Source organism: Anomalospiza imberbis, chromosome Z, assembly GCF_031753505.1.
Source record: "Anomalospiza imberbis isolate Cuckoo-Finch-1a 21T00152 chromosome Z, ASM3175350v1, whole genome shotgun sequence".
Lineage (NCBI taxonomy): Eukaryota > Metazoa > Chordata > Aves > Passeriformes > Viduidae > Anomalospiza > Anomalospiza imberbis.
In genome coordinates, this window is record NC_089721.1 from 7,387,084 (window position 1) to 7,414,807 (window position 27,724).

General features: G+C 40.4%; 1 protein-coding gene across 3 annotated transcripts; it reads right to left on the bottom strand.

Moving 5' to 3' along the window:
* Positions 1-234: 234 nt before the first annotated feature.
* Positions 235-25,398, bottom strand: KIF24 (kinesin family member 24). 3 transcript variants are annotated; one of them, XM_068177148.1, is made up of 14 exons: positions 25,261-25,398; positions 24,139-24,203; positions 21,676-22,300; positions 18,254-18,443; positions 16,906-17,003; positions 15,287-15,502; positions 14,060-14,147; positions 12,011-12,132; positions 10,373-10,478; positions 8,509-8,580; positions 7,438-7,547; positions 4,163-6,514; positions 3,173-3,266; positions 235-1,010 (listed from the first exon to the last, which is right to left on the bottom strand). In XM_068177148.1, the coding sequence occupies exons 3-14, from the start codon at positions 22,284-22,286 to the stop codon at positions 870-872; spliced, it is 4,200 nt and encodes a 1,399-aa protein (XP_068033249.1). In that variant the 5' UTR covers positions 22,287-22,300; positions 24,139-24,203; positions 25,261-25,398; the 3' UTR covers positions 235-869. The 3 variants fall into 3 exon arrangements, with proteins under 3 accessions (XP_068033249.1, XP_068033250.1, XP_068033251.1); XM_068177149.1 differs by lacking the exon at positions 24,139-24,203 and having other exon boundaries at positions 25,261-25,385; XM_068177150.1 differs by lacking the exons at positions 24,139-24,203; positions 25,261-25,398 and adding an exon at positions 22,584-22,659.
* Positions 25,399-27,724: the final 2,326 nt, after the last annotated feature.

Genomic DNA, 27,724 nt, shown 5'->3' on the forward strand with positions numbered 1-27,724 from the left:
GAGGCAATGCATGCAGCACCAGGGTTACTGCAGAGCTCCAGCTGATGGCTCCGTAGCTCTTGACTCAAATACCAACTTCACATAACAGTGCTGTCAGCAGCTTCTGGAAGCCCAGTGCCTCCAAGCAGACCCCATTTTCATGTGAGAAATCTGCTCACCTACAACACACCTCTGCTCAGTGCAGGTGTTAGATGTGGTGTGCATCAGGTGCAGCTGTTGGCACCTTCCTCTGGGCAGCAGCATGAAACCCATGTGCTTATTAACATGCCAGATGGAATCTGGTAGGAAGACCCTGCTAAACCACTCCTTACCCATAACTTAAAGCCATCTCTTTCAGGAGCTCTAGGGGGTTCATCCCAAGCACTAATTCAACAATAGGTTTCCTTCTTCTGAAACTGACAGCACTTCACACCCTGCCTTGACTTCCAAATACTTTAGGTCCAGACACCTTAGTGTAACCCCTGGCTCCTCTCTCTTTCCTGACTTTTGTTTGCAATGACTTTTCTGGGTAGTTTTTGAGCATTTCTGTTCTGACCTGTATCTGGCTTCAAAGTTGTTTCCCTTACTTGGCAACACAGGATTGCCTTTAACATGTGAGAAGCTGCTATGATACATTAACATGACTTGCCTGCTACTTGGTGAGATATTTAAAGGCTGCTGAATTGTTATTGTTCAGAATGTGGTTTACTGGCTGGTGCCAGAATTGGCACCAGCTTATGGTGCCAATTAGTCATCTCTCATTTACTTAGAATTCTCTCCATCCTTATAAAAAACACACACTAGTCACAAATATCAGACCAACCAAGTGTAATAAAGTGCTGGGTGGGGTTTCCTGTAGCTGCTCCAGTGCATGTGGAAGCCAAGAAAGTCTAAACTGGTGGACGTGTTTGCAGTGATGTGTCAGTGCCAGGGGAGGCTGAACAAAGCTGAAGCTGGGCTCGCATTGTTTGGACACACTTTGACTTCAGCACCAAGATTTCATCCAGCATGGCCATCAGATTCTGAAAATCCTGGTGAGGAAGGCACAAGGAAACAGTAGGGAACAGTATCAGCAGGTTGAAAAAATCAGCATATTTTTTACACTGCAGCAGAACGTGAAAGCATTCTGCAGACTAGCAGATTAAATCAGCATTTCCTTATTAAAGTCACAGCCTTCACAGACAAAGGTCAGTGCCTCTAAATACCAAGTTCACTGACTCTAGTAGTTTTATCTGTTGGTAAAACTACAGCTCATGTAGTGGCTTAAAAATAAAAATAAAACAGCTGCTGTCGCTCTGCTATTCTGGTTAGCTTTTCAAAGGTTTGGTACTGGGACTGGTCACCTGGTTTTACCATGTACTGAACTCTGTTCCTGACACCTCTCATGTTGGATTTATCAATTATGAAAATAAATGGTGAGTGAGCCCAATCTTGAGAGATGCAAGGGATTTATTTCCCATCAGGTCATGGGGCCATGGCTGCAGGTCTGCCACGAGCAATATCAGCACTGTATCCTGTCTCAGTTCAGGGAACTCTACCTTTTATAGCCACATGGACAAAAAACAGTATGGAACTGAAACTTCATTAAAACAGGAGTTTTAATCCTTTTTTAAGTAGGGCTTGTATTAATAAGGGAGCACTTGGACATGCTCTACTCTCCAGCTGAGAGTAGTTTGGTGCCTTTGTTCACAGGTCTGTGCCTGAGAAGCTGGAAGGTGTCAGCATCCCTGGGGCTGGGAAATTCAGCTGCTGTGCATGAAAATCAATCATGCAAAAGCTTATTTGGCAGTACTCCAGCTGTATCTCCTGCACTGTATCTCTGTCCTGCAGGGAAATCAGGACAGCGGTGAAGACTAGCCCAGCTGCTGTGGCACATTTTTCTTAAGCACTTTAAATATTGCTTTGTTCATTGTGTGGCTGGTCTTGGCAGGAGTTTCTCCTGCAGCCAAAGTTTCATGGCTGGAGAGTTGAAACTATCTGCAAATGGAAGGAGAGAAGCTGATGCATGAAGCCCAAGCACATTTCATTACCTTAAAAAGGACATGCTGTGAAATAAAACTACATGGTATGTTATTGACACACTGCTGGAAGGCCTGGCAAGCTTGTAAGAATTCTGCTAGCCAGAAAATAACTGCTTGCTGCAAGGGGCAAATAAATGTGGGTGTAGAGCTGGTGTCCAGTGACCAACAGACTTAAAAAGAACAATCTCAGAAGATTAAAAAAAAATAAGAAGGTGAAAGATAGCTTTGTTTCACTGCATTGTCTGCCACAAAACTAAAACAGTTTATGTCTCTTGTGCTGCTTTGTGATCTGTAAAACACCATATGCAGCTTGAAATCACAGTGAATAAGCCACATGGTGGCCCCACTCCAAAGTCCCTGAGGGAAGGGTCACTGTACGTCAGATCTGAACTGTGAGAGGAATTGAAATTGTTTGATAATGCAATGCAGCAATGGAGCTTGGCTTTACTGAGAAGATGAGGGAATGGGGAAGGCAGGAGTTCTTACTAGAAAATGTTCATAGTCTGGATTTTCTCATAGGTGTGACATGCATCTCTTGGGATACAGGAGAAACAGATAACTGGGATTGCCTAGCTAGCAGTGGGGCCATGCGGGTGCCAGTTTTTAGGTCTAGGTACACCACTGTCATCTGAGGCAAAGACAAGCCAAGAAACACTTGAATAACCAAAGCCAGGAGCGTGTGAGGCACAAGCCACAGTGGTCAGAACACTGGAGTAAGCGAGGCCCAGGTTGCTGGCACACCTGCAGTGTGATAGGCAAAGAGGCTCCCAGAGGGAAGAGCCAAATTCCATCAGTGTCCTGCCCTAGGGGTGTGCTCTGTTCTGTGGTGTTGGCTTACTTGTCCCAGCCTGCAAGAACTAAAACATCACAGGGACACATGGCCTGTCTGGTACAGTCTGCCTCGTGATGTAAGATAAGGGAAGGCTCTCTTATCAGTGACAAGGGCTTCAGGGTTGGCCCATTCCATCTCCTGCTCCCCAAAGGCCTGTCGGAGTGGAGACTGGCAGACACAATAGGCACTGAAAATGAGAGGCCTCTCCCAGGACTAAGAAAGGCCTTGGAGAAGGGCTTGAACTGACAAGGAACATCACATCAGCAATTCATATTAATAGTCTCTAAGATTAATTTATGCAGGCTCAACAGGCTCCAAAACCATAATGTGAAACACTTACCATTGCTGACATCTGATTTATCAAGCACTCTGCTTTGAAGCACAGGTGTGCCATTTCATCCAGCTGCTGCCGATAAGCACGAATTACAGTCTTTCTGATTAACAAAAAACACACACTGGTTACACAGCTTGTAGTGTAATCACTGCTTGTAATCACAGCTGGCCGCAATAAACCTTCAAGAAAGAGGAAAACCCCAGAGGAAGCCTTGCTGTCCTGTGTCCCTGGTACTCAGGGAGGGCACACCAGTGCTCTGTGAAGTGCAGTGCACTGCACTGGTGTGGGCTTCAGGATGAACTGGGTGACTGAGGGCTGCTCACAGAGGAGTGACCATAGCCTGCCCTTAGCAAAGGCAGCACACAACTGCTTTGCACTGCAGGAGAATCAAGCAGCACAACAATCGCCTAATTAATAGATGAAATGGTTTATAGCCATGAGTCTGTAAGTAATTCCAGTGAGAAACAGGCTGAGCAGGAATGCAGTGCTGCTGTTGATTCCTCTGAGCAAGTTTCACTGACTAACAATGTCTTTTCAGTCAAGAGAATGCAGTCCAGTCCCTGGGAGCTGACAATGGCAGCCCAGAGTACTCGGAAGCTTTATATCTACATCTTCAGTGAGTGCTCAGCTGCTCTAGCAGCTTTTCATTGATGGAACAGCTATAACCTGATTCTTGGTTTTGATATATTTTAGGTACTTTACAGCTTATAGTAAGCCAATTAATTACTGAGAACTGCAGTTTGTATTATAATATTTATTCCTCTAGCATTATCCTAGTCGCTGTAATATAATTGGTTTCCTGTGAGATTTTAAAATATCACTAAATAACAAGCAACTATATATTTTTAAGATAATTACTATAAATTATGATTAATCTTGTAATTATTTAATAGAACAATTAACCATTGGTTTTTGAAGTACATATGAGTATGACATACACATAAAGGCAAGCGTATCACATGTCCAGATTTTCTAAGCTTTACTGCAAAGACTTACTGTGCCTTTTCTAGGGCTTCCCTCTGCCATTTCCCCATCTCAGATGCAGCACTTGGAGAACTGCTGATGGACATGTGTGAGGGGCATTTTGCATTTGCTACTGGCTTATTATCTTTGGCTGCAAATCCTGCATCTGCAGCAAAAGACTCTTGTGTAAAAATACTCTGCTTTAACTTCTTTTTTATCAACCCTGTTTCCTCACTGCCGAACGATGACTTGGCAGGGTCTTCAGAATGGGTGAGGTCCTCATTCCTCAGTCCTGGCTTGGGCTGCAGCAGCCAGCTGCTCTCCTGAGAGGGGGACTGGGATGCATAGCTCTTTTCAGGTATTTCAGCATTTATTTCCTCAGCATGGGACCCTTGACTTGAGTTAGACTTCCCTGAATTACCAGCATTGCTATGCTGATTAACATCAGCACCACATCGTCTGCCTCCTGAGTGTTCTTTGAAGGGGGAGTCACTGCAAAGCCCCCCACCCTCTCTCTCTGGCCTGGGGACGGCAGATCCAGCTGTGGATGTTTCTGTCAGGTCATGTCCAACAAACAAGCTGCGCCGGACTCCCTGCTTGGACAAAACTGATCCCAGGTGACAGCAGCATGGCTTCACATGGCCACAGGTGGATGCGAGCTTCTTGTGCATGGCTTGAGAGGAATCCAGCCGGGCACAGAGCCTTTCCCCATGGCGGGGCTGCTCCCACAGCTCCAGCATGCTGTCGGTCAGCGATCTGCTCCTGGTGCACTGCCAGCCCTCGTCCTCAAAACTGCTCTGGGCGTCACTGTCCGGCACCTGCTTCTCACGGTGGGGCTTCTCTTGGTTGGAAGTCACTTTGTCTGTTTCAGTTGTGTCCTCACCACCAAGAGGCGACACCAGGAGTGGGGCCGTGAGCTCAGAGGTCAATTCTGAGGAATAACTGGAAGGAACAGAGTGGCTAACTTCATTTTTTCGAGCTTTCCATTTTACAGCTCCTCCTGAAAGGGCAGCCTTTTTATCCAAAGTGGATTCTTCCTTCTCCTCATGCTGGAGATCAAACTCTTTGCACTCTGGAGTTCCTGATTTCAATATAGGAGATACATATGGGGTTGAAGCATCCTTTTCTGGAGTTAAGGTGGCTTCACTAGAGTAAACAAATCTGTGTTTGGACTTGTACTCTTTGTGATCAGCTAGGAAATCCTTGTCATTTCTCCAGCTGCAAGCAGGATCTTCCTGCAGGCAGTAAGGTTTTTCTGCAGTATTTCTTGGAGGGGATTCAACAGCTAAGTCATAGCTCCAGTCTGCAGGAGTATTGCTGCAGCCTGCATTTTTAATGGATTCCTCTGCCTCTGAGCTACCCTCATTATAATCCCAGCTGTCATCTAATCCATGGTCTTCCATGGGTTTTGCATGTTTAAAAAATAAATCCTGCCGCTTTTGGCCTTTTTGCTCTTCTTCAGTTCCTTGCTCTCTTTCATGAAGGAAAAATGAATGTTGACTGGATTTGTTGCTATTTCCTTTTTTCACACTCTTTTGACTACAGACAGGTGAGAAAGAATCTTCACTGAAATCACTGTCATCCAAATCTTCCAGCTGTACCCACTCTTTGCTCTGCACTTCAGTCAGAGTGAAGTCACTCAGCTCTGGCTTCACTTGAATCTCCTCGGGCTTGTACTGCATTAAAAACCTCTCAAGGGGTTGATAGTTCAATTTTTGCTTTAGAATAGGGGGCTGCTGAAACTGCTGGTGATAAAGACGTAAATGCTCTTCCCTTTCCTTCTGATATGGAGGCAGATATGCCCAGGGTTCAACAGACTGTTTAGCAACAGTATTTCCCCATTCCTGTTCACTGTCAGAGGGCAGATTGCTATCTCCAAAGGAATTATCTTCACTAGGAACAAGTTGTTTCTGAAGAGGTTGCACTGTCTGGACTTTCAGGCACTGGACAGGTGTTCTGTTTTGCATATATTTGTCTTGCTGGCCACTCTTTTCTGTTTCTGCTGTGGCAATGAAATCCTTCACTGAGGGGCTCTTTTCAGAGTGGGGGGATAGATCATTTTTCTTCAGGGGATGTGTTATCCGTAGGACTCCCCTAACTGGGGTGGTGTGGTGGAAGCAGGGAGTGCTGGTATTTCCTTTGTCAGTTCCCTTGGGGGTAGAGGTAAGAAGGACACCAGGTGGCTGGAGTGCTGCAGGATATGCCTTTGGTTTTGTAGCACTTGAGGGTTGCTGTAGGCCTAGCTTCACTTTCTTTGGAGAGCTCTTTTCCCCAGGTGGAAAAGAGGGAGTGCTTTGTACACGTTTTGGAGATAGATTTCCAGCTTTGCGACGCCTTTTTGTGACAGGAGTAGGATTTCTAATCCCTTTCTTCAGCTCTTTGACCCTGTAAAAAAGAGGGTGGATTTAGAAGATGTCATGCTTTCAGATAAATAACAGCATCTTCAGAACAAATCAATGCTTTCACATACTAAGACTAAATATTGAATTCAACATCATGGTTTGTTTTCTGTCTGTGATCTTCACAGGTATCAAAACCCTTCTGCCAAAATGCCTGGACTTCTGGAAAAATCTATAGCAGTCTTTTTAAGTGCTTCCTTGAGCAGTGCGTAACAGGTCAAGTGAATGGAAATGGCCTCAGTTTTAGTGCAAGGGGGTGGCATTTCCACACATTATAATGCAGCAGAACAAGCCGGTATTCTCCACAGCACATCGCAGGGTCCCGCAAGGCTCAGTGTAGGACTTCTGAAGTAGTTGCAGTGGGGCTCCTTAGCTCCTTAGCACATCAGGCGATGTGCACAGGGCTGCACTGCTCCTGGATCAGACTCAGTGCAGCTGTGAAGAGCTGATTAATTGGTATCACCTTCTCCCCTACTACCCTGACCTTCAGCTGCTCCCTCTGTTCCTCTCGCCCCTCAAGTTATCTCTTGTCCTTTTAAGACCAGCATTGCACAGCCTGTAACTTACTTCCTGCTCTTTAGGAGGGAGCCTTGCACACATTCTAAGTCAAATCAAAATACAAAACTAAATCAAAACTTTGATTGTTAAGGTCAGTAATCCTGCAGTTACAGGGCACACAGTGATCTTTTCATTACTGGAAGCGGTCATCAGAAAGCACTTACCCAAAAAAATTTAAGACAAAATATAAGAGTTGAAATAGGTAACGATTTTATTAGCTTTGTAAAGATTCTGTTTCTTGCCTAAATCTACATTTTCAACATAAGTATAATAAAATGTAATGGCAAACATCACACATTACTCTTTACTTTGTGATTTTCACTCTAGCAAGAACCGAGTTTCACCTCCTACCTGTCAGCATATCGCAGAGTGTTCAGGGTGTGCTCTGTAGCTACGTGGCTTGGTGAAACATTGGCTATCATACATGTCTTGGAATTGCCAATGAAAGAGTCTTTTAGTACCTAGGGTTTGAAGGAAAAAAACATTGGGTTCTTAGCAGTTCATGTCCCTTGCACATCCTGTAAATTAGCAACATCTGCAAAAGAAATTCAACATGAGGTAGTTTTTTTTTTAATTTTTTGATAAATGTAGTCCTCTTGTCTCTGTTTTTCTTGCCTTTATTTATTTACAGTTTAAAATGAATACCAGTATTAATTAGGGCTCTAAACAAGTCCTTGTTCCAGATGCCTCAAGGGTGCCAATATGGTTTGAGGAATAAAGCAGATGTTAGAGCTGAAGTCAAGAAATATTGATGAAAGATCCCAGGACAGTAACTGAATAGAAGATGCAAGAATGGTTTCAGATTGGGGGGAGATGGATGGTAACTCTGTATGAGTCTGGAAGGTGGTGTTTGGGGTTTTGTTTGGTTTCAGCTTTTGGTTTGTTTCTTTTTTTCCCATGGCAGTCCCCATTGTTGGCTGGAGGAAATTGGCAGTTGGCTTAACTCTGTGATTACCTTTAAAATTAAAATTTACAAAAGCTATGCATTTCCTCTCTTCCTCAAGAGAGGAAGCAGTTACTGAACTATGCCATCTATTGCTGCATTTCCCTGTGGAATGCTATCACCCTCCTGGAAGACCCTATAGCTGTGACTGTTAGAATGATCCTTACTTCCTCTTTGTATCCCACTGGCCCAGAGCCAGATAACCCAGATCTCCCAGACCCTACATAAAAAACCCCACTGCCATTGTCCGTCCTCTTTTTCCTCCTCCCCAGAGAATAAACACCTGGAAACTGAGCCTCTGCGAATATCTCGCCTGGTTTCTGAAGCTTCGTATCCCTGCAGATCCCCCAAGGCTGGGCTAGCTTAGTAGTTCAGGGGGGGCTGACAGGGGGGAAAGCTTCAATGTATTTATTTGATTTTTTTGCTTATTTTTGTCCTCAGCAGGGAAACCTCTCCTCTTGCCTTTCTGCTCATTTTACCTGAGTTAACTTGCTTTGCCGGAAAGGAGTATGTGTGTGTTCCTGATCCAATGCCCGAATGCATTCCTTTAGCTAACAAACAAAAGAAAAAAACAAGGAAAAAACCATCAGTCATGCACTGGCAAGGAACTGAAGAGCATCAAACCAAACCTACCCAGGTCCTGTGTCACTTTGATTCCTACTATGCATTGTCCCTTGCAAGGTCAATTTGTGCCCTGCCTGATGGCTCCGTGGGCTGCATCAAATGCAAGGAGCTGGGTAAGCACACACATTTAGCACACATGGAGCTCCACAGAGCTGCTGCCTGCACTGCATCTAGGTAGTCTGAAGCCAGACTGGGTGTAGCCTAGACTATACTGCAGCTTGCAGGGCAGGTGTACCCAAAGGTTAGAGCTTTTTGAGCTCTCTTATTTTCTTTCTTCTGGAGATAAAAGATTACAGTATTGTCATGGTGATAATCAAGTTGTTTTACAGCCTTTCTACATTTTACAAACTCCCACTGAAAATGACACTTCTCACTTTTACAGAATTTTATTAAAAACTGCACCTGTTACAAGTAAGAGATCAAACTATTGTAATTCTTTAGTCTGGCTCTCATTGTTGCAGTGTCTGAAAGTCTTCCACTTGAAAACAACATGAATATTCAAGAGCAGCAGACTTCAGATCTCATGGGTTAAAAGGTCTGAAGAGAGTGTTATGATTATTGAGGCCAGAGCTAGGTTTTACAGTCTGCAGGTTATGAAGATTTACCTAACATGCTTTTTATATTTAATTCAGTCACTACTTGTAGACTGTCCAAGTATCTTAGTTTTCACGATACCAAAAATGTACAGACTCTGATTTTAGAGTTTCTTTTAAAAGAATTTCATGGGCTTACACTCAGGATTCTTGGGAATCACAGAATTGTTTAGGCTGGAGAAGACCTTCAAGATCAGACTTCTTTCTATTCAGGTACCAACTCCCTGTGACACTCAGTTATTCACCAGCAAGTACTCAAGAAAGCATCAAGTACAGAAACACATTCTCTTCACTGGCTACCTCCCCAGCACAAATACTAATATTCCAGTGCAGGAAAAGCCTCTATGCAAAAGAGCATCCACATTCCCAAAGCAGAGCAAGCCATCTCCTATTTGCAGCACACTAAGAGGTACAGTTGCAGTGCAGACTTCTGCACTGCTGGCTCATACCCTGGAACGTGTATCACCTTCAGCCTCACTTAGAGAAGCCCCTAGTCACCACTGAGCTTCACTTGTTTTCAATTACTGGAGATGCAAACCTTTCTGCAGCATTTACATTTACAGACACTTCTGATTTATCTTAGATGGCATTTTTCTACTCCTTTGTCCCTCTTTGCCTGACTGTGGACACTTATAAAGACAGTTTGCCTCAGGACTGCATTTCTTCCTGTTCCTTCCTCCACACATATAAATAAATAGTTTTTATGCTCTTAAGTCCTTTATTCCTAATTTGAAAGAGAAGTCTAAGTGGTAAAAATAACTGTCAGGAACAGATGTGCTTTTATGAAACAAACATGGCAATTCCAAGTCAGTATTCTTTAGAAGGGACAAAACCTTTTATATAAAATATGGGACACTTACACTATACCTAACATTGTCCATGCTGTGTTTGCCTGTCTGGCAGTAAGAATGGATTAAAAATACTTAATTTCCATAATGATATCTCTTCCTTCTTAAATTGTTTTTCAGTCATTTTTCAGACAAATTAAACTGAACACACTTAGTACCTTGGTTATTTTTTCCTCTCCATGGAATGTATACATACATTATTCTGTGGTTCATTTTTATCCTAAAACACATGCTAGTAATTGAATCCAAAACCTTCCCTAGACATAATAGTAGCTTACTGCCAAAAGACTTTGGTTTATTTCTGCTCCTTCCATTTTTGTTTGTCGATCCGAGTCTTTGGCATCAGCTGCCCTTTCACTGCCAGCCAAGTCAATGAATGATATCCTAGAAGAAACAAAGTTGCATTTATCTTAGGGGCTTTTTTTCCATCTTCTTTTTTTCTTTATTAAACCAGCAGGCTGCAACATATGGCATCAGAAGAGTGATTAAAAATGACTACTTTTGAACAAGAAACATCCACTGGAAATATCTGAGATACCACAATAAGCATAGCAGCAGAAGCCATGTCAGAGCATCTTAACATTAAATAATAGAAGGTGTAGTTAGATGTGATGACAGTGCTCCCCAGTTTAATGGATAAGCTGTGTAAAGTACAACACATTCATCTCTCCAGATAATCACTGTTTGTAGTTTCCTAAGAACAGGGCTAAAAGGAACTGTGTTTTGATTTCTCCTCCCAGGTAAAACAGACATGCCATGTCAAATGGGAATTCAAGACAATAGGAACAGAAATTTCCAGTGTAGAAAGTAATACACTGAGCTTTCAGTGATCCCTGTTGTTTCTTTCCACAAAACTCCATTACTCCCTTTCACACTCCCTAGCTCTGGGTGCCAGCTGCTGTACTCACTGTCGCACTGTGTCTTTTTCCTTCCTTTTTCTGCAACAACCCTGACTTCTTTTATAGGCACATCTTGGCACCCTACCCTCAGTTCAGCTCCACCTCCCTTTCAGACACACAAAACCCCTCCAGTTCAGATGCCACACCTACATAAACCTCTATAATTTTATTTCTAAGCCTGCCTGTTCTGTCTTTTCCTCTCTTCAGTGTTTGTGCCTCTTCCATTTTGCCTTATGTTCAAAATTAGATCCTGGGAAAGAAGATAGTGTGGTAGCTAATGGAAGGAGGTGTCAGCAGGATTTTGTGATACTCGGCAGTAATGCAGATGCACAGACGTTCTTCCTCAGACCTATTTCTTAAGGTTGTTTACTCTGGAGAAAAGATGACTGAGAAGAGGTACAATTAATTTTTGAATACATAAAGTGGATGCCACAAGAGTAAGTAAACTGCTCTTTCTGTCTGCTGCAGATAGCATCAGAGTCACACACTCAAATTACCATGGAGGTTTATGTGAGGTACTCTGATTCTTCTGGCCAAAGGCAAACATCTGTCATGGAATGTCATGGAATCATCTCCATCTGGGCTGGTCATCTCACACTCCCTTTGTAGTCAATTACAGGACAGAAATGCTTTGAGGGGCAAATGCACCTGACCTAATTTACTGCAGGGATCCCAGAAGTGGCAATTTCATTCTACTGACTTCAAAGGTGATGAGTTCACATGTGGATATGTCCACTTCAGGCATCTACCTTTAGCCAAATTAAACACTGAACACGAGGGGATGGATTTGATTGTCAAACTCCTCTGGAAATCTGTATGAACAATTTTGACAAAGCTCTTGCAGATGTGCCTAAAATATATTCCTTGGAAACAGAAAAAGGACTGTGGAACTTTTTGAAGTCCCTTTTAACCCTGTCTTTTCATTAAACTCACACTTGTGCACTAAGACCTCCTCTTTGTCTGTTGGATGCCCCTGGGCTTGACATCAGCACTGTGCACTTCTGCTTCTGGTCTTACCTTCCAAATGGCCTGTTGGCTGTGTCTTTAATTTGAATTTGGATGATAGCATGAGACCGAGAGGAATCTGAGTTGACTGCAGTAGCTCCTGTACTACGTTCTTTTCCCCCCTTCAAAATCACCTGCAAATTAAGGGGGACAAAATCCAAATGAATTGTAAATAAAATCACAATCTCTCAGAAAGAGATCTTGTTATCCTAAGGTGAGGAAACACAGTGAGGAAAGGTGCATTACAGCCTTAAGATTTGGTGCAAGGCAGTAGAGATAGACTGGATCCCTTCCAATATTTCTTTCAGAGCTTTGTGCATGGACTTGCTTGTAGTGACACTACAGAGCTTAAAGAGCACACTGCAAGTAACAATCTGTTGCATCACACACTCACTCATATTTGCAAAATATCCAAATTATAAAATTAAATTGTCTTGTATTGCTGGTATACTTTTGTAGTAAAAAGATACAATCTAAGAGACTTATGAGATTGATAATTTGTTGTGTTCTTTTAAAATTTTACTTTCTCTTGTAGTAGATGAGTACAGTTATCCAGAAAGTCACACAAAGAGTTATAAACTGCCAAAACCTTTATAAATTTCCAAAACTAAAAAAAAAAAAAATATGCCAGAGTAAGGAACAAACTTAAAAGATTAATTATACTCAATAAAACAGTAAAATAAGAAAACAAGGAAGGAAGGCAAGGCAGAAGGATAAAGACTCCTTCAAGATATAAATCTGGATAATTCTTTTTTGAAAACTTTAAAGGACTGTTGCAGAAAGTCTAACATTGACCGCAGCAGGGCTTTCATAGAAAAGCCATTAATTTTGCTTCCGGTTGCAAGAACAAATCAAAATATTGCCTAGCACAATCAATACATTCTCAGCTGATAGATGTGAATTATTCATGCTTTTCAGTGGCCAGTTCTCAGTGAGCAACATAACCACCCACTGCAGCTTCTGAGCTTTATATCAGTGCTAAGTGAAGATAATTTCTGAATCAAAGCCAACATCAATGAGTAGTGAATAACCAAGGATGAGTTCAAAGCTCTTTCCATATATCTGTTGCAGAGTACTCAGAAGTTCTGAGTCAAGCCAGTGAAATTTCTGTGTTCAAAAGGACCTGTGAACAATGTATTTTTCCCCCCAGGATATCTGTAAGAATTAAGTAACTTAATAGCTCTTCTGTGTGTGGAATCTGGTAATACCAAGAAATTGCAAATCAACCATATAGTAAATTTGCACTCTAACTTGCAGAAGCATCATCAGCTTGTCCTAACGCTTGGAGTTAATGGGAAGATGAACAACTAAATTAAGTGTAATAACAGTGGACAACATTATGACAATTTTAATGAGCCAGTTACAGTATCAGGCACTTGTAATTATCACTTCCTTACCAAAAAAAAAAAGAATTAAACTGTGCAAAGTCAGGCTAAATAGAAAGTAGATTTAATCAGCTTGCTTGTTGCAGGACCATACAGAAAATTTGCTAGTGTCCTTTTAGGGCTCAGCCAGGTAGGGAAGAAAACTGAAGCCTTGCTCTTGGTGAATCTTAGCTACTCTTTAAACATCTTAATTTTACTTGGCTGTTGTCATGCACACATGTAAGCAGTATTTTAATCCTAATTCAGAAAAAAAATCTCAATCTTAAATATGTTTTAATTTCTGTTTCTAATAATTTTCAAATTTATATATTCTGTGCCAAAACCACATATCTTTTATATATAAAAATCTAAGTTAATAGAACCACAAGACACCACACTGGGAGAAAATACATATCCAGCTTTCAAGGTCCCTTACTGGGACACTATTTAACTTCTGAAATCTTTCCCTATGGAATAGCAGCAGAAGTGACAGCTGTGAATCAACTACTTGCATGTGGCTAACACAAGAAACAGCTTAATGAATAAAGGCACTTTTAATAGGGCCGCCTGGTGCCCTGCTGGGGTTGACAATTTTAGGGCCTTAAACGGGAACACACACAATAAATAATCTAAGTGACACACCTCACAAATAAGCAAATTGGGCTGCAGAAGACAAAGAACAAATCTCAAACATTACCTCCAACAGCTCATCTACAGAATCCACCTGAACCTCCCGCAGTCCAACTATCTGAACAACGTGCTTGCCATCTTCTCTTGGAAAAAGCCTGACAAGAGAACAGTGCAAAAAGGAGATATCTGAAATCTTAGAAAGCAGCAACGAAAACACATGTCTGTGCCGTGACACTGAGAAAAAGCAGTTATGGCTACTGTCAGGAGAGAGGCCCTGCTGTCATTCATTTATTTTCAGAGATGAAGAAGTACTTCATTTATATCAAGTACTACTGACAATTCACTGCTAAAGAGACATTACCAGTGCATTTCTGCTAGTTCAAGAATATAATAAAGCAGGGAAGTAAATTACCACGTTTACATTTTAGAGTTCCTGTCTCCCTTTAAACTACATCTCAGGCTTCTCTGAGTCCTCATCAAACTGTAAATTTTGTTCTGTTCATATTCTAAGGATTTTTGCACAGGATTTTAAAGATTTTTGCACAGCTCCTACAGCCTTAGAGTTGTATTTCAGCATCATCTCCAGAGGCTTGCTGGGCTGAGTCACTGGGCTGCCTGGTAAAGGTGCCCACGGTGAAGGTGAGCAGGCTCTGCAGAGTCAAGCATGTAGGAGATCAACAGGATCTTCAGAGACTGGATTGGCAAGAGTCAAATCCCCACTGCAGGCACAGCAGGAGGGACAGCCAGAGAAAGACAAGGACTCCACAATGGTTGACACATGACAGGCTGTCCAAACAAGTTGTGGATGTCCCATGCCCAAAAACGTTCAAGGCCAGGTTGGATGGGGCTCTGAGCAACCTGCTGTAGTGGAAGTTGTCCCTGCCCAGGGCAGCAGAGGTGGAACAAGATGATCTTTAAGGTTCCTTCTCAAAATGTTCTATGATTTTAAGACAGGAACTTCTGGCCACAAGAAGCTTGTTTCTCTACCTACGGATGTCCAGCTATTATCTTACTATCATGTAAACAAGAGCGTGAGCTTGTCTCTCAAACCTAAGTCCTTATTTTTCCCCCAAACAACAAACCAGGAGTCCCTATCAATGTCACAGTATCTACAGGCAGAGCTTGCTATCCTCCCTAAGTATCTCCTGTGAACAATCCTAATTAAATATGTAACATTTGCTATAAATGCTAGTATGTTAGACGTAATCGCATGAAAACCATAACTGATTTCCAAACAGTAACCAACTGATTCACAACTGCAGGCTAGCAGGAAATGATGTTTTTACTTAAATACCTTTTCCTTCCATTTAGCAGGTCATAAAGCTGTCCGCAGTAGATCTCATAAAAACTGATCAGAACAGTAAGATCTTTCCTGGATGGTGATGCTTCCAGGTGCCTAAAGATGTCCTGGGCAGCCAGGGCATAGAGTCCTGGGTTCCGGTGATTTCCTATCATGGTGTACGTCTTGCCAGCACCAGTCTGCCCGTATGCAAAGCAAATTGCATTGCCTCTGTGAAGACATTGTATGTGTTTAGTGCCACAGCTGATTAATTCATATTTATTAAATAATATTCTGCAATGCTGGTATCTATCTATAGTGGCCCCTTAGCAAAGAGGTTTGGTCTGCTACCCTCTCTGGGAAACTGCAGAATGCTTAACAATGATTTCCAAGTATACCCTGTGGAGATCTGATGTGGCACAAGGTGCTGGCTCTCTTCCTTTCTTTTCCTTTCCCTGCCCCCCTTAATAAAAAGACTTAGTACCTGGCTCAGTACTCCTGACAGAGGAATAGGTAAAAATGTAGGGCTGCAGTAACCACAGTGAACAATTTCTTGCCAGTTTAGATTGCAGATTGGCCTCACCATGGTGTCAGATTAAATGAATGCCAGAAGGAGGGATGGAAAAGTAAGGGGAAAGCTGGGGAAAAAAATAGCATAATCTCTTCTGGTGGCATTACTGGACTACAGTAAGGGTACATTACACGGTAATGTGAATTGTGGCTTTAGTGATTATTGCTTGCTTGCACACAGCAAGGTGCAAACCTCATTCTCCTTTCTCACTTTCCTTTTCTCAAGAGCATGGTACTCTGCCTCTGTTGATGACACTTGGAGATTTTTAGTAACAGAATACTAAATTTTGTTAATTTTTAGCATGGATACGTAATCTTTTCCTTCAAAGACTCAAAAAAGTAATTATATTCAAGTATATATTCTATATATAACCTTGCACAGAAATAAGATGTCTCATGTCAAGCCACCATAAATTTCCCATTGATCAGGAAATATGTAATTACAATTAAACCTCTAAGCAAATATAAATCAACAAAGATAAATCACAAGGTTATTCATAATTTCTATTACCTTGTGACCTGTACAAAAGCAGGGTCTGTGGAAATGATTCAGCATGTGTCCCACTGTAAAGGGTGGCACATGAACTGGGTCTGATAGATATCTAAAATTTTACCAGATACTCCGAACAGTTGTTCCTAGGGACCAGATTGTAAAAATACATGTAAAAATATCTCTCAGTAGTCTCAGGAAAGAGGTAACATTATTTCTCTACAGATGAGTGTGCTCTGCCATATAGGATCCTTTGTTTAGAGTGAAGATGAAAATTCAGAAATCCTGGGACACATTTATTCTAGGCTGATCATGCTGTCACTTTGTTGCTACTGAGGTTCAATTTAACCTTCTTCTGTAATTGAGATTAGTCACCTAGTGTGAAGAAAGTTTTTCCTCATTTATTTTTGTAAAAATTGCCATCAAAGACATTCTGGAAGGGGGAAGGTATGTGGCAAACGTGAAATGAAGGTACATTTCAAAAGATGAAAAGCATTAAGCAAAATTCAGGCATACAGATAACACTGGAAAACAACTAAACAAAAAATAACCAATGTAAGCGCTGATGCCCTACCCATTAAAAATATGCTGAATGAGAGGATAGGCTGTCTTCATATACACATCCTGATTGGTACATGACTCCTCGAAGACTTCATCAAAATAAAAAACATGCTGAAAAACAAAGACAATCTTTACGTGAGAATATGTTTCGCTTCCCCTCCAAATCCATTCAAAGGTAAAATGAAATAATGGAAGTATTTCCAGTGACTTCACATGGCTTTGGATAAGATAGAGAGTGATCTAGCACCCTTAATATGCAGCACAACTCATGTAGGAACACACTAGTCAAGAGATTCAGGGTAGGGGGGAAAAAAAAAAGGAAACCAAAATGCATCAATTTCCCATAATTCTGAAGCATAACATACCAGAGCCTTTTAACAAGAAAGAAAAAAAAAAGCAAATTAAAGAAAACCTATTCATGAAATGAATCATCCTACAGATGTACTGTCAGACTGTAACAGTAAAAAGAACTGAGAGTCAGCTCTTGACTCTCTCAAAATTAGTTCTCACTTGTGACTTACATGTTATTAATTGCCTCTGTCTTAAAAAGTTTTGTGCAAGAGAAGAAACAAGCTGTTCCTAAGCAAAGCTACATTGTCTGAACTCAAAACGGGGCAAGAAAATCAGAACTTCCCACACTCCAGATCAGACTCAAAAAAGCAGGGTCTGTGGAAATGATTCAGCATGTGTCCCACTGTAAAAGGTGGCACATGAACTGGATCTGAGAGATATCTGAAATTTTACCAGATACTTCAAACAGTTGTTCCTAGGGACCAGATTGTAAAAATAACACTCAGGAGAGCAAGAATAGCTTGCTGCCTCTACAAATCAGTTCTGTTCCTGGTGCTGTCAGTCACAAGTGAGAATTTGAACTATGACAGCAGAAAGTATTTGGGATTAAGAGACAAAGACAAAAGGGAACTTAATTTTCAAAAGCATTTGAGAAAAATGGAAGGGAGGGGATGAGGGTGTATATGATTCATTGAAACAGACCCACAGTGCTTAAACAGTGGAAAGGGAACTTCTCATTGAAGTACCCTGGAAAGCCATCAGCAGGCATTTCTCCTGCAGCAATGGCATGTAGCAGAGGGTTTATTTTGCCACATACAAAGAAAGTTGCAAGACATACTTCTAGACCTTAAAATTCTGAGCTCAGGTTTGCTGGCACAGTCTGGCATAAATCAGAAGCAGCTCAAATATAGACAACTCTGACCTAAAACAAAAGCCCACCACCTATTTCAGTGTAAGAAATACTAACAGTCCTTTTCTGTTTTACCTCATGGAAACTCCAGGCACAATAAGCTTTACCCTTCCATGCAAGTGACTAGCCCATAAACACAACCTTGAATGGAGGATGTTACCTGTAAAATGTATTGTGTAAGATCAACTGCCTCCTTTTTCTCGTGGAGAAGTAGGGTTTCCTTATCTTTCACTGTGATTATATTAGTCTCCCCACGTCTCTCCTCTCTCAGGCAGAGAGGACGTTTTCGGATACACACTCTGATTTTTTCACTCTCTGTCCACGGAGTCTCTTTGTCAAAAGTATTGGATCTACAACAATAATGGAGGTCCACATTTTAAAATCAGGTTACAACAGCATCTAGAATATGCCTGAATTTGTTACATTTATCACAGAATGTTTTCTGTTCTTAATGCCTATCAAAAAACTCCATAATACACCTCATTTTTACATGACGCAGTTTCTGATGCTTTTTCCTAAAGAGACTGATGCTTCCTGTACACTTCTGTTAAAGGAATAATTATGTTTGTACAGCTACACTCCTGAACTTGCTGCTGGATTGACATATTTTCAGTTGCACACAAATTTGAGATGGAAGCTGGCATAATATCCAAGTTAATGTAATGAAATTTAATCTTGCTGAAATTATTTGCACTCATGATTAGTCACTTAATCATGTGCAATGAAAGTATGAATAGATCTTGAAAAGGAAAATATACAACACTTAGTTGCTTTTCCTCTCATGCTGGACTTCTTCTTCCCATTATAGACTGTCCAAGCGGTTACAAGTAAATGACTCAAACTGGCAAATGAAATAGTATCACTATGTTCCTGTTCAGCTCAAAAAAAAAAAAAATTATGTACTGATCACATTCTTGTCTCCCCTTTGGTCTTTTTTCATAAAAAGGTTATGTGGTTTCAGACCATAAACAAAGTTGTGCTCTTATGTTTAAGCAATTTTACTTTAGTCCCCTTCCAGACACTCAGAAATAGGAGGTAATTTCATGTTTCATTGATTAACCTGCTGCGTACAGCATTTTGTAAATAGAATAGGCTTGAATTAACCAAAGTATATTCAATATATCTCTCCCTTCTTCAAGCTGTCTTCAGCCAAATCAGTAACGATTTTCAGCCTGGATTTGCATTTCAAATAATCAGGCCCCAACTTGCCCAAAAGCAGTGTTTCTGCCACACTGTCCAGATGCCAAAATCTCTTAGCATAGCAACTGAAAACTCATATATACAGTTGTCTAACAAATTGTAACCCACAAGTAACTCAACATCTCAATAACATCCAAGGCTTGTGATATCAGTGCTGTTGTGCTCCATGATTCCCCAGAAGCACATGAGATGCAGATTTAAACCTCAAGATATGTCTTTGAAGACCACACACAAGCAATCTTTACTTGTCACTAGAGTCCCTTTAATTTTAGTACAGCTTTCCCGTGCAGTTCAGGATCAGGCTGTGCATTTAGATGGAAAATTCTTTTGTTGGAAAAGAAAGGCAATGACACTTGAAATAAGATGCTTCATAAGCTGATGTGAGCTTATGCACGTCACTAGGCACCAAATGTTGTCCAACAAATGATCAGAGGCTCTGAAGTTTAATTCTCGTGCCAGAGGGTGTAATTGGTGACCTGCAGCAAGAGCCTGTTGTGCTCTAAGAGCTTGAAGCAGAAAGGATTGCAGTATTTGGAGAAAAGGAAAACTGAAAATTTAGAGACTCTATTAATGAGAAAAAAGGAATAAATTTTCTCTAGTACAGAGGCACATTTTGTTGAGTATATTTTGTATGGGAATAGAATGCATGTTAATTCTATATGCTGAACCCAAAGTTTGTATTTCTTACTAACTCTTTTAAAATATAAATTTTATTTTATAATAAAATAAGTTTTCATTACTAGGGAAAAAATCAAACAAAAGTGATGGCACAGATCATCAGAAATCTGACTAAATAATAGGTCAGAAGGACAAGTATGTCTTTGCAAAATCTAGTTACTTGCTGTGGGCAACTTCAAAATAAATTTGAACATATAAAAAAAGCTCTTTGTCTTTCTGCTACCTGAAATCATGTCTGTGCTTTCCAATATTTCTCATAGATGAGACTAGATAAGCCTTCACAGTGGTCAGATCACAAGGTGATGTGGGAATGGATGGATTCAGCAAAGCGGTTAAGCACTCGCAAAACAGGAATCACAAACCTGAGTTTGCTCATGCTGCTCCAAGCCTGCCTGAAATGCATAACTCTCCAAACACGAGAAAATTAAGTTGAGGCATATCAGGAGGAGAATGCAGAAAGCCCACGAGATGAGCCATAATGCTTGGTACAGAAGAAGGTGCTTACAAAAGAAGAGAACAAGGAAAGACAGAACACTGAAGAACACGTCTCTATTGCAGGATTAAAAATCTTTAACTCCTTTACTTGAGCCATTAGGTTTAATAATGTATCATTTTTTAATTTGCCAATATTATAAATCCTTTTAGCTGCACATTGGCTCATCTTCCAGGAGAGACAGAGAATGCACCCAGGTATCAATATATATTGGAGGCTAGTGCACTTCTCCACAAGGTGGGAATTATTTTTTTTTCCAGCCAAGGAGAGTTATAAACCTTTGTCTTGCCTTTCACAGTTTAAATGCTCTACTTACTACATCACCTTAGTACTTTTCCACTGTGGCAGCAGCATCTATCTCTCCAGGCTACATGCAGTCTTGGTGGGAGCTGTAATTGACACCTCAACTCCATGGATCTTTCCCTGTACCAATCTTTCCCCACAGCCTTCCCAGACCAGACCTAACTTCATAAAACTGCCTCTTTTCATTGCATATTAACTACCATGACTGCATTGCAACAAGCTAGATACTGGTACTACATGTGCAGAGGCATATGTGCTCCGCTGCTGAATCAGGAAAAAAAATATTTGGTACTTTAAAAATGCTGCCAGGGTAGATTTGCCAGTGGTTCATTATAACCCCAACCCCTCCTGTATCAAACACTGGGAAAAGTATGGATGTTACAGATGACATGCCTAAGGAGCAGCTGCAAGGCATCCCTCTCACTACTAGGTCTGTAGCCCTTCCCAGCTGTATTAATTCTGCTTCCTTTTAAAGCTTCAGTTCAGAAATTTCTTTATAAACAAATACAGCCATCACAGCCTGTATCCTTTTTACCAAGAAAAGCTTCACAAATTTAACAACAGGCAATGCTGTATTTTGGAAAAATAATGTTTTAAAAAATAGTCCCATGGAAAGACAAAGATTGGCTCAAGTACCAAAAAACCAAAGCCTTATATCCTGAAAGGCAATAAAGACTATTCTTAGACAACCTTGGTGAGTAGCAGCTGGTCAAATTCAAATGATTCCTTCTGTAAGACACGGAGAGTTGCAAATGCCTATTAATATCTCTCTTGTCTGTAAGACTTTGCATTGCTCTGTAGTGCTTGGATTGCTTATTTGGAGGTGAGGAAGACAGATTCTGCTCCATAATTAAGAAAGATTCAATTATGACTAACCTATTAGCAAAATAAAGGTGAGTGATTATTACCTGATACAGGAATGAGGTAGTCCATAATTATACCCTGAAATATGAGTAACTCTTTGTACAATAGGAAGTTCAGAATCGCCCAGGAGAGGAGCAATATCATCAGAAATTGTTGAACAGTTCAGGTCATCTTTTGTACCTGTTCCAGGAATATTTAGGTCTCTTCTAGTTAATCTGATTGGCTCTGAATCGTGTGGTGGAATGTGTCCCAGCATTTCCCCTACACTCTCCTTCTCTTCATTGGCACTGAAATCAGCTGAATGATACAATTCAGATTCAGAGCCTTTAACTGTTCCATCATTTTCTTCACAGAAGGACTCGAAATGCAGCTGTCTACGGGGTCCTGACTTGGTCACCTGAGGCTGAATGAAAAGGCCATGTGGTTGAAAATCTTGCTTGCTTAAGTCTGCATTGCCTTGTTGCACAATTTTGATTATTCTAATGAGCTGGAAAAGACGTTTGCGGTCATTTACATCATGGACCCCCACTTTGGTGTAATCTTCCATGGAAACTTTGGAGAGCTCATCAATTGTCTGAAGACCAAAGGCAGCAAAGTGGGGATAGTATTTTTCAAGTTCTGCTTCACAAAGGCACTCATAAAGGCATGATGCCATCTTCAACCTAGAGCCTACAAGAAATCAAACAGAATAAACATTAGAATCATACGAAACATCACATCTGACAAAGTTACTAATGAAGAAACTGCGTGTTTCCTGATGCCATTACTTGCAGTTAGGCTAGAAGCTTGTTTAACTCCAAATTTACCATACACTAGACTGACAAACACTAAAGAAAATAGCAGTAACAACAATAAAGTAAAACATGAAACAAATATTTTATCCATGAAACTATATTTTAAAACTATATACAATACACAACATGTAAGAAATGCACAAGGCAATATTACTCACTGCTGCAGAGTTCCTACACGCCTGATGTCTACTTGATGAATGCCACAGCTACTGAAACCCTGTCCTCAAGCTATAGAATGTAAAATGCCTAATTTTAGACAGTCAATTTAATATCAAGGCACATGGTCTAACATGGTTCAGCTACCCCTGGTTAACTAACCAGAGGAGAAAAAATTTCACTTGTCCTCACCTCAAGCTGCCTAATTAAGACCATTCATCTAACAGATGAACTATTGCAAAATCGTAGTTTTGCTGTGTACCTTTTATATAATGAATCCTATGAGCATTTCTGAGTCTCCTTGACAGAAAAAACAAAACAAAAAAAAAAAAAAAATTCCACAAAAACTGAAAGACAGCATTTCTCCAAATCTATATATGCCACTGGAATGCCATACTTGCATTCTTGGGAAACCCAAAAAAGAAACATGAATCACTGAGAAGTATGCCCCAAATCCCCCAACTTCTTCACTTATGTCTTAGTGGCAATGCATGGTGCAGCTGTCTGTATCCCGATGGTTTAATATCTGCAGATATTTTTACTTCTTCCATAAATACAAAAATGATAGCACTTCAAGTATTTGTTGCTCACCGCCTTCTCATATCTTTGTTCAGTCTAGAACCTTAACAAATACTGCTCTAACTCATGTTTGGAGGTCACAGTAAGACTCAACAAAAACGAGTTATTTAAGTTTTCCTCCCCGTAATTCAGGGTAGATTCTTTGAGAGGATTTTCAAGGCTCTCTATAACGACATTACAGAAGAAAATAAGGCCATCCCCAAATTTGAGTCCATGTCATTAATTAATACATTATGTTGAAGAACTAACAACAATAAAATCATAAATATTAATATATAAAGCGCTGACTGTGTAAGATATTATGGAGGCCAAAATGTACAGTGGAGAATATCTAAAATTACTAAGAGTCCATGCTTTAGGTAAAATTATGAGATTCAACAACAAAATCTCCAAGATCAAAAAAATTCACCCGTAAGTGAATTTATTTAATGTGTAGGTAATGTGATTCTGAATCCTGAGGCAAAGTTAGAGTCACTGCTGAGCCTGCTAGATCCTGGGAGGGGGAAATCAAAACTGACAGAGAGGACAGCAAACACAGAGGTCAGGAAGACTAAATACTATATGTGTGCAAGGGTTTCACAAGCATTCACTACTTGCCAACTCCTCTAAATATAATGGTGAACACAGGAAAGAGAAAAAAGAATAAAAAGGGAAACAATGGAGAATGCTTTCTTAAAAAAGGGAAGAGAATTACAAATTTGAAGGTCATGGTTCTAATTAAAAATGAAACAAAATATATTTAAATAGCTAGAAATAACAGGCTGTCATTTTATGGAGTGACAAGTCAGAAGAATGCTCAGCATTAGGAAAATCCAAGTAATGTAGGTAGCGCAGAACCTATAAGAGCAATGTAAGCGGCTCTCTGTGGCTAATTGGCTAAGGCTCTGTGTCATGTGAAAGCAACTAAATGGTCTCTTAATGAGACCTGGCCTCTTAATGAGACCTGAGATCTGCCTGCCCAGATAGAATAAATCTTACTGGATCTAAGTGGTTTCAGGGATAACTCCACTGACTCCTTATTGACAGGACAGGAATTTCACAAGCTAGGGAGAAAAACAACATTCACTAATAAAGGAGTAACAAATTAATTAACCACAGGAAAAAAAAAATAGGGGTTCGCATAATGAGAGGATAAGCATTTCTGATCATTTTGAAACTCGAGTGTAGGCAATTGCTAAAAGATTTTGTGTCATTTAAACATGAAAGAACTCAGGGAAAACTGCCATTGCCAGTGAAACTCTTCTCACCTTTCGATCACTGATGCTCTAAAAAAAAAAAAAAAAAAGGATATCTTTCTCTTAATTGAAAGGATACTTTAATCCATCCAACCTTGTAGAGATCTTTGTGTCTGAAGATGCTTTTCCTAACAGATATACAATTCACCAAAATAAACCGGCTTTGTGAAAACTAAGAGGAGGTTTTCAAGAATCCTAAATAGTTAATGCCATCTTCTGGCAAAAAAAGGCAGAAGACTTTTAGTCTTGTAAAAGCCAGCATTTCCTCAGTTATTTGTTTGTTCATCCATGAGAATAATATGCCATGGGGCAGAAAAACATACAATGCTTCATTGTGGTATTTTCACATCAAAACCTAGGTCTTGCTCCCCACAAAGACATGGGTAGCTTCACTGAAAACACTGTTGAGATAAAAGACTAGGACTTCTTGAAATAGTTGGGTATAACATATTTTGAGAAAGAGGTGAGTGTGGAGGTATAATTCTCCATGTGCACCTAGCCTGACACCTCTATGTGGCAAACATGAGTTCTCTACAACTTGTTTCTTATGCACCAAGACATTTTCCTAAGATCTTAAAAGGCTTCCAGATGCTGGTAATGTGTAAATGCTTGTTGTAAAAAAGCATTAGAATTATATATAAAAGGGAGCCAGAATTAACTCGCAGCTTGTTCATCAGAGAACTCTTCCTCAGCTTCAGTATTAGAGGTTTTTCAAAGGTCATAAAGCTGATGAAAAACAGAAAAGTCACTGAAAATAACAGAAAGCAGTGGTTACATTTTTCTGTCCTGAAGGAAATTAACTTACAACAAAATTACGCTCTAGGAGCTGACTCTCCATTTTAAAATTCTTTTAATTATTAATTACCTCTTTCACAAGATCTTTTCCTTCTCAATGCACTTTTCAAGGTGGAGGAAAGGTCTTTGAAGGTGCTTGGTGGCTGTCAATCACTGTGTATAAAATACATGATGTAAAAGCCCCATAGAGATTTTTTTAAAAATAAAGCAGCCTAGAACTACTATACCTTGATCATTATTAACTTCTGATTTCTTAAAGATCTCAGCATCCCATTCTCTCGAGTAACCCTCACATGTACAGTTTTCCCACTGTAGCTCACTCATATTGACCTGACAATTTTAGATGATTTAGAGTAACCATTTTAGATTTAGATGATTTCCTGAGTGTCACCACTGAGAGAGAACACAAGTGTCATTATATCTATTCTTTAAATTAGGGAAATAAAGTGAAGAAATCTTACATGAGACTGCTACAAATGCAAATTATACATTTTGTCATGCATATAGTCTAAGGTAATCACTCTGAACCTTAAACCCCAGCCTGATCATTAAATAATTTTATTAGTCATGATTTTCAAGGGTTATTTGATAAACATAGAAATTGTTAATCAGCATACAAAACATAAACACCACCTTGTTTTCTTTTAACTTTTTTATAAGGTGCTCTACAAGTACATTATAAAAATAAAACTTTAGAGCTTTAAAAGTTTGTAAATGTGCGTAGCAGGTGGGTGTTTTCTCCTGATAGCAACTACAGCAGCACACTGTACTCGTTACTTGCAACCATTTTACCCCAAAAAAGACTTCAGCACTTCAGCACAGGTTCTGCTCATGCCAAAGAATTTTCAGGTTTCTTGAAATACAGAAGCAAAGAATGAATAGGGAAAAGGGAAAGGTATTAATTCATGTCACTACCCATCCATCTTCATTCCTTATTCATTTGAACATTAAGCTCTTATTTTTAAGGTGATCCAAAGCCAAATCTGATTTAACCCTCCAGAAGTGAATGGCTAATTTGCTTTCCCAGAGCACCACACAAAATGCTTTACCTTTAATCATTCTGACCCCATTCCTTGGGAATTAGGGCATTCCTGTGAAGAACAGGGTCAGGCTGCAGCTGCACTTTTTTAAGACAAGCTCCACAACAAGAGATAATCTGTATTGTAAAACGAGCCCAGAATTTTAGTTTAATGCAACAGGTGAAACTGTTTAATGCAATCTGTGAAACTGTGATTGACATCGCAGCAGATCCCTTTGGAAGATCATCGGATTACTCTACCCTGCACGTAAACAACAGGGCATTAAACATTCCACTGCTCCTTGGAACACGTGTTCAGCTGTTTTGAAGCTGGATACTGACAATAGACAGCCACTTACTTAGCTTCAGTACAGCAAAAGTAACTGGAGAGGAGGGAATGGTTTTCATGCTAAATGGTTTTGATGCTATTTTACAGCTGGAGCTTGACACAGGTCTGCTGCTTGCAGCAACAAGTAAGAAATGGGGGTTTCCCTTGCCACTGACATACCTTGAAGAAGTAACTAAAACAATTAATGGCATTAAAACTGCCTTAAAAACAACTAAATATTGGGGATTTTTTTGTTTCCCCAGAAAGCATTTCAGAGTATTGTATTGCTCTATCCACACTAATTAATGTCATTAAAACTGGCTGATAAACAAATTAATATTGGAGGGGTTATTTTTTTTTGTTTCCCCAAAAAGTATTTCACAGTATTTTATTCCTCCCTCCATACTAATTATAGCCTGGTGACCTCAGCAGAATAGGCCCCATCCTGCAGCTGATCCTGACAGCTGCCAGGAACAGCTGCATGGAGAATGGGAAGTCTCCAATATTGGGATACTGAATATTGGAAGTGTTCAATGTTCAACCACATGCCGAGAAAATAACCCAGGAGTTATGGCAGGGTGCCAGTTATTTGAAAACCGTGCCTGAGCTCATCCTCCCAGCAGGATCTACCAAATGTCCCCCATGGTCTCTTTAACAACTCAGAAGTTTTGTTTATATTTTAAAATATAAAACATAAAAAATATATTTCATAGATATTATATAAAATATATTAACACTGTATTTTAAAAAGCAGTTAAGTATTTTTTTATATTTTGCATAATGTATATAAATATGCATTTTTAATTGCACTTATACATTTTACGTGTTATATAAACTATGTGCTATCTGTAAAATACATAAAATACATCATTGAAAAGAATTTCATAACTATAAAAATGCAGTTAAACAAACCGCCACGCGTCCGGACTTGCACCGCGTGTCTGAAGGGGGGACATGTCTCATCCTTCCCGGAGCTGTCCCACCACGGCTTTTCCCCGTCCAGAGCCCGGTGGGGCCGGCCAGGGCGACGTCCCTAGAGCCCTCCCTGACCCAGGTGGACCCGTCCCCTCAGGGCTGGGATCCCCCCTCGCTCACCGGCCGCGGCGGCGCCGCTCGGCGGCGGCCATTAAGCCGTGTCTCCTTGGCAACAGCGCTTTTCCCTCTTCAAACGCCCGCGCGCAGCCTCGC

What these genes read in the sequence shown, in the direction of transcription:
- KIF24 (XM_068177148.1), bottom strand. Translation starts at nt 22,286, where the DNA reads ATGGCATCATGCCTTTATGAGTGCCTTTGTGAAGCAGAACTTGAAAAA. An exon ending in CTACCTCATTCCTGTATCAG is followed by an intron (nt 18,444 to 21,675) that starts GTAATAATCACT and finishes TTATTGTTGTAG; the next exon opens with ATCCAATACTTTTGACAAAG. An exon ending in GCCAACAGGCCATTTGGAAG is followed by an intron (nt 10,479 to 12,010) that starts GTAAGACCAGAA and finishes TGTTTCTTCTAG; the next exon opens with GATATCATTCATTGACTTGG.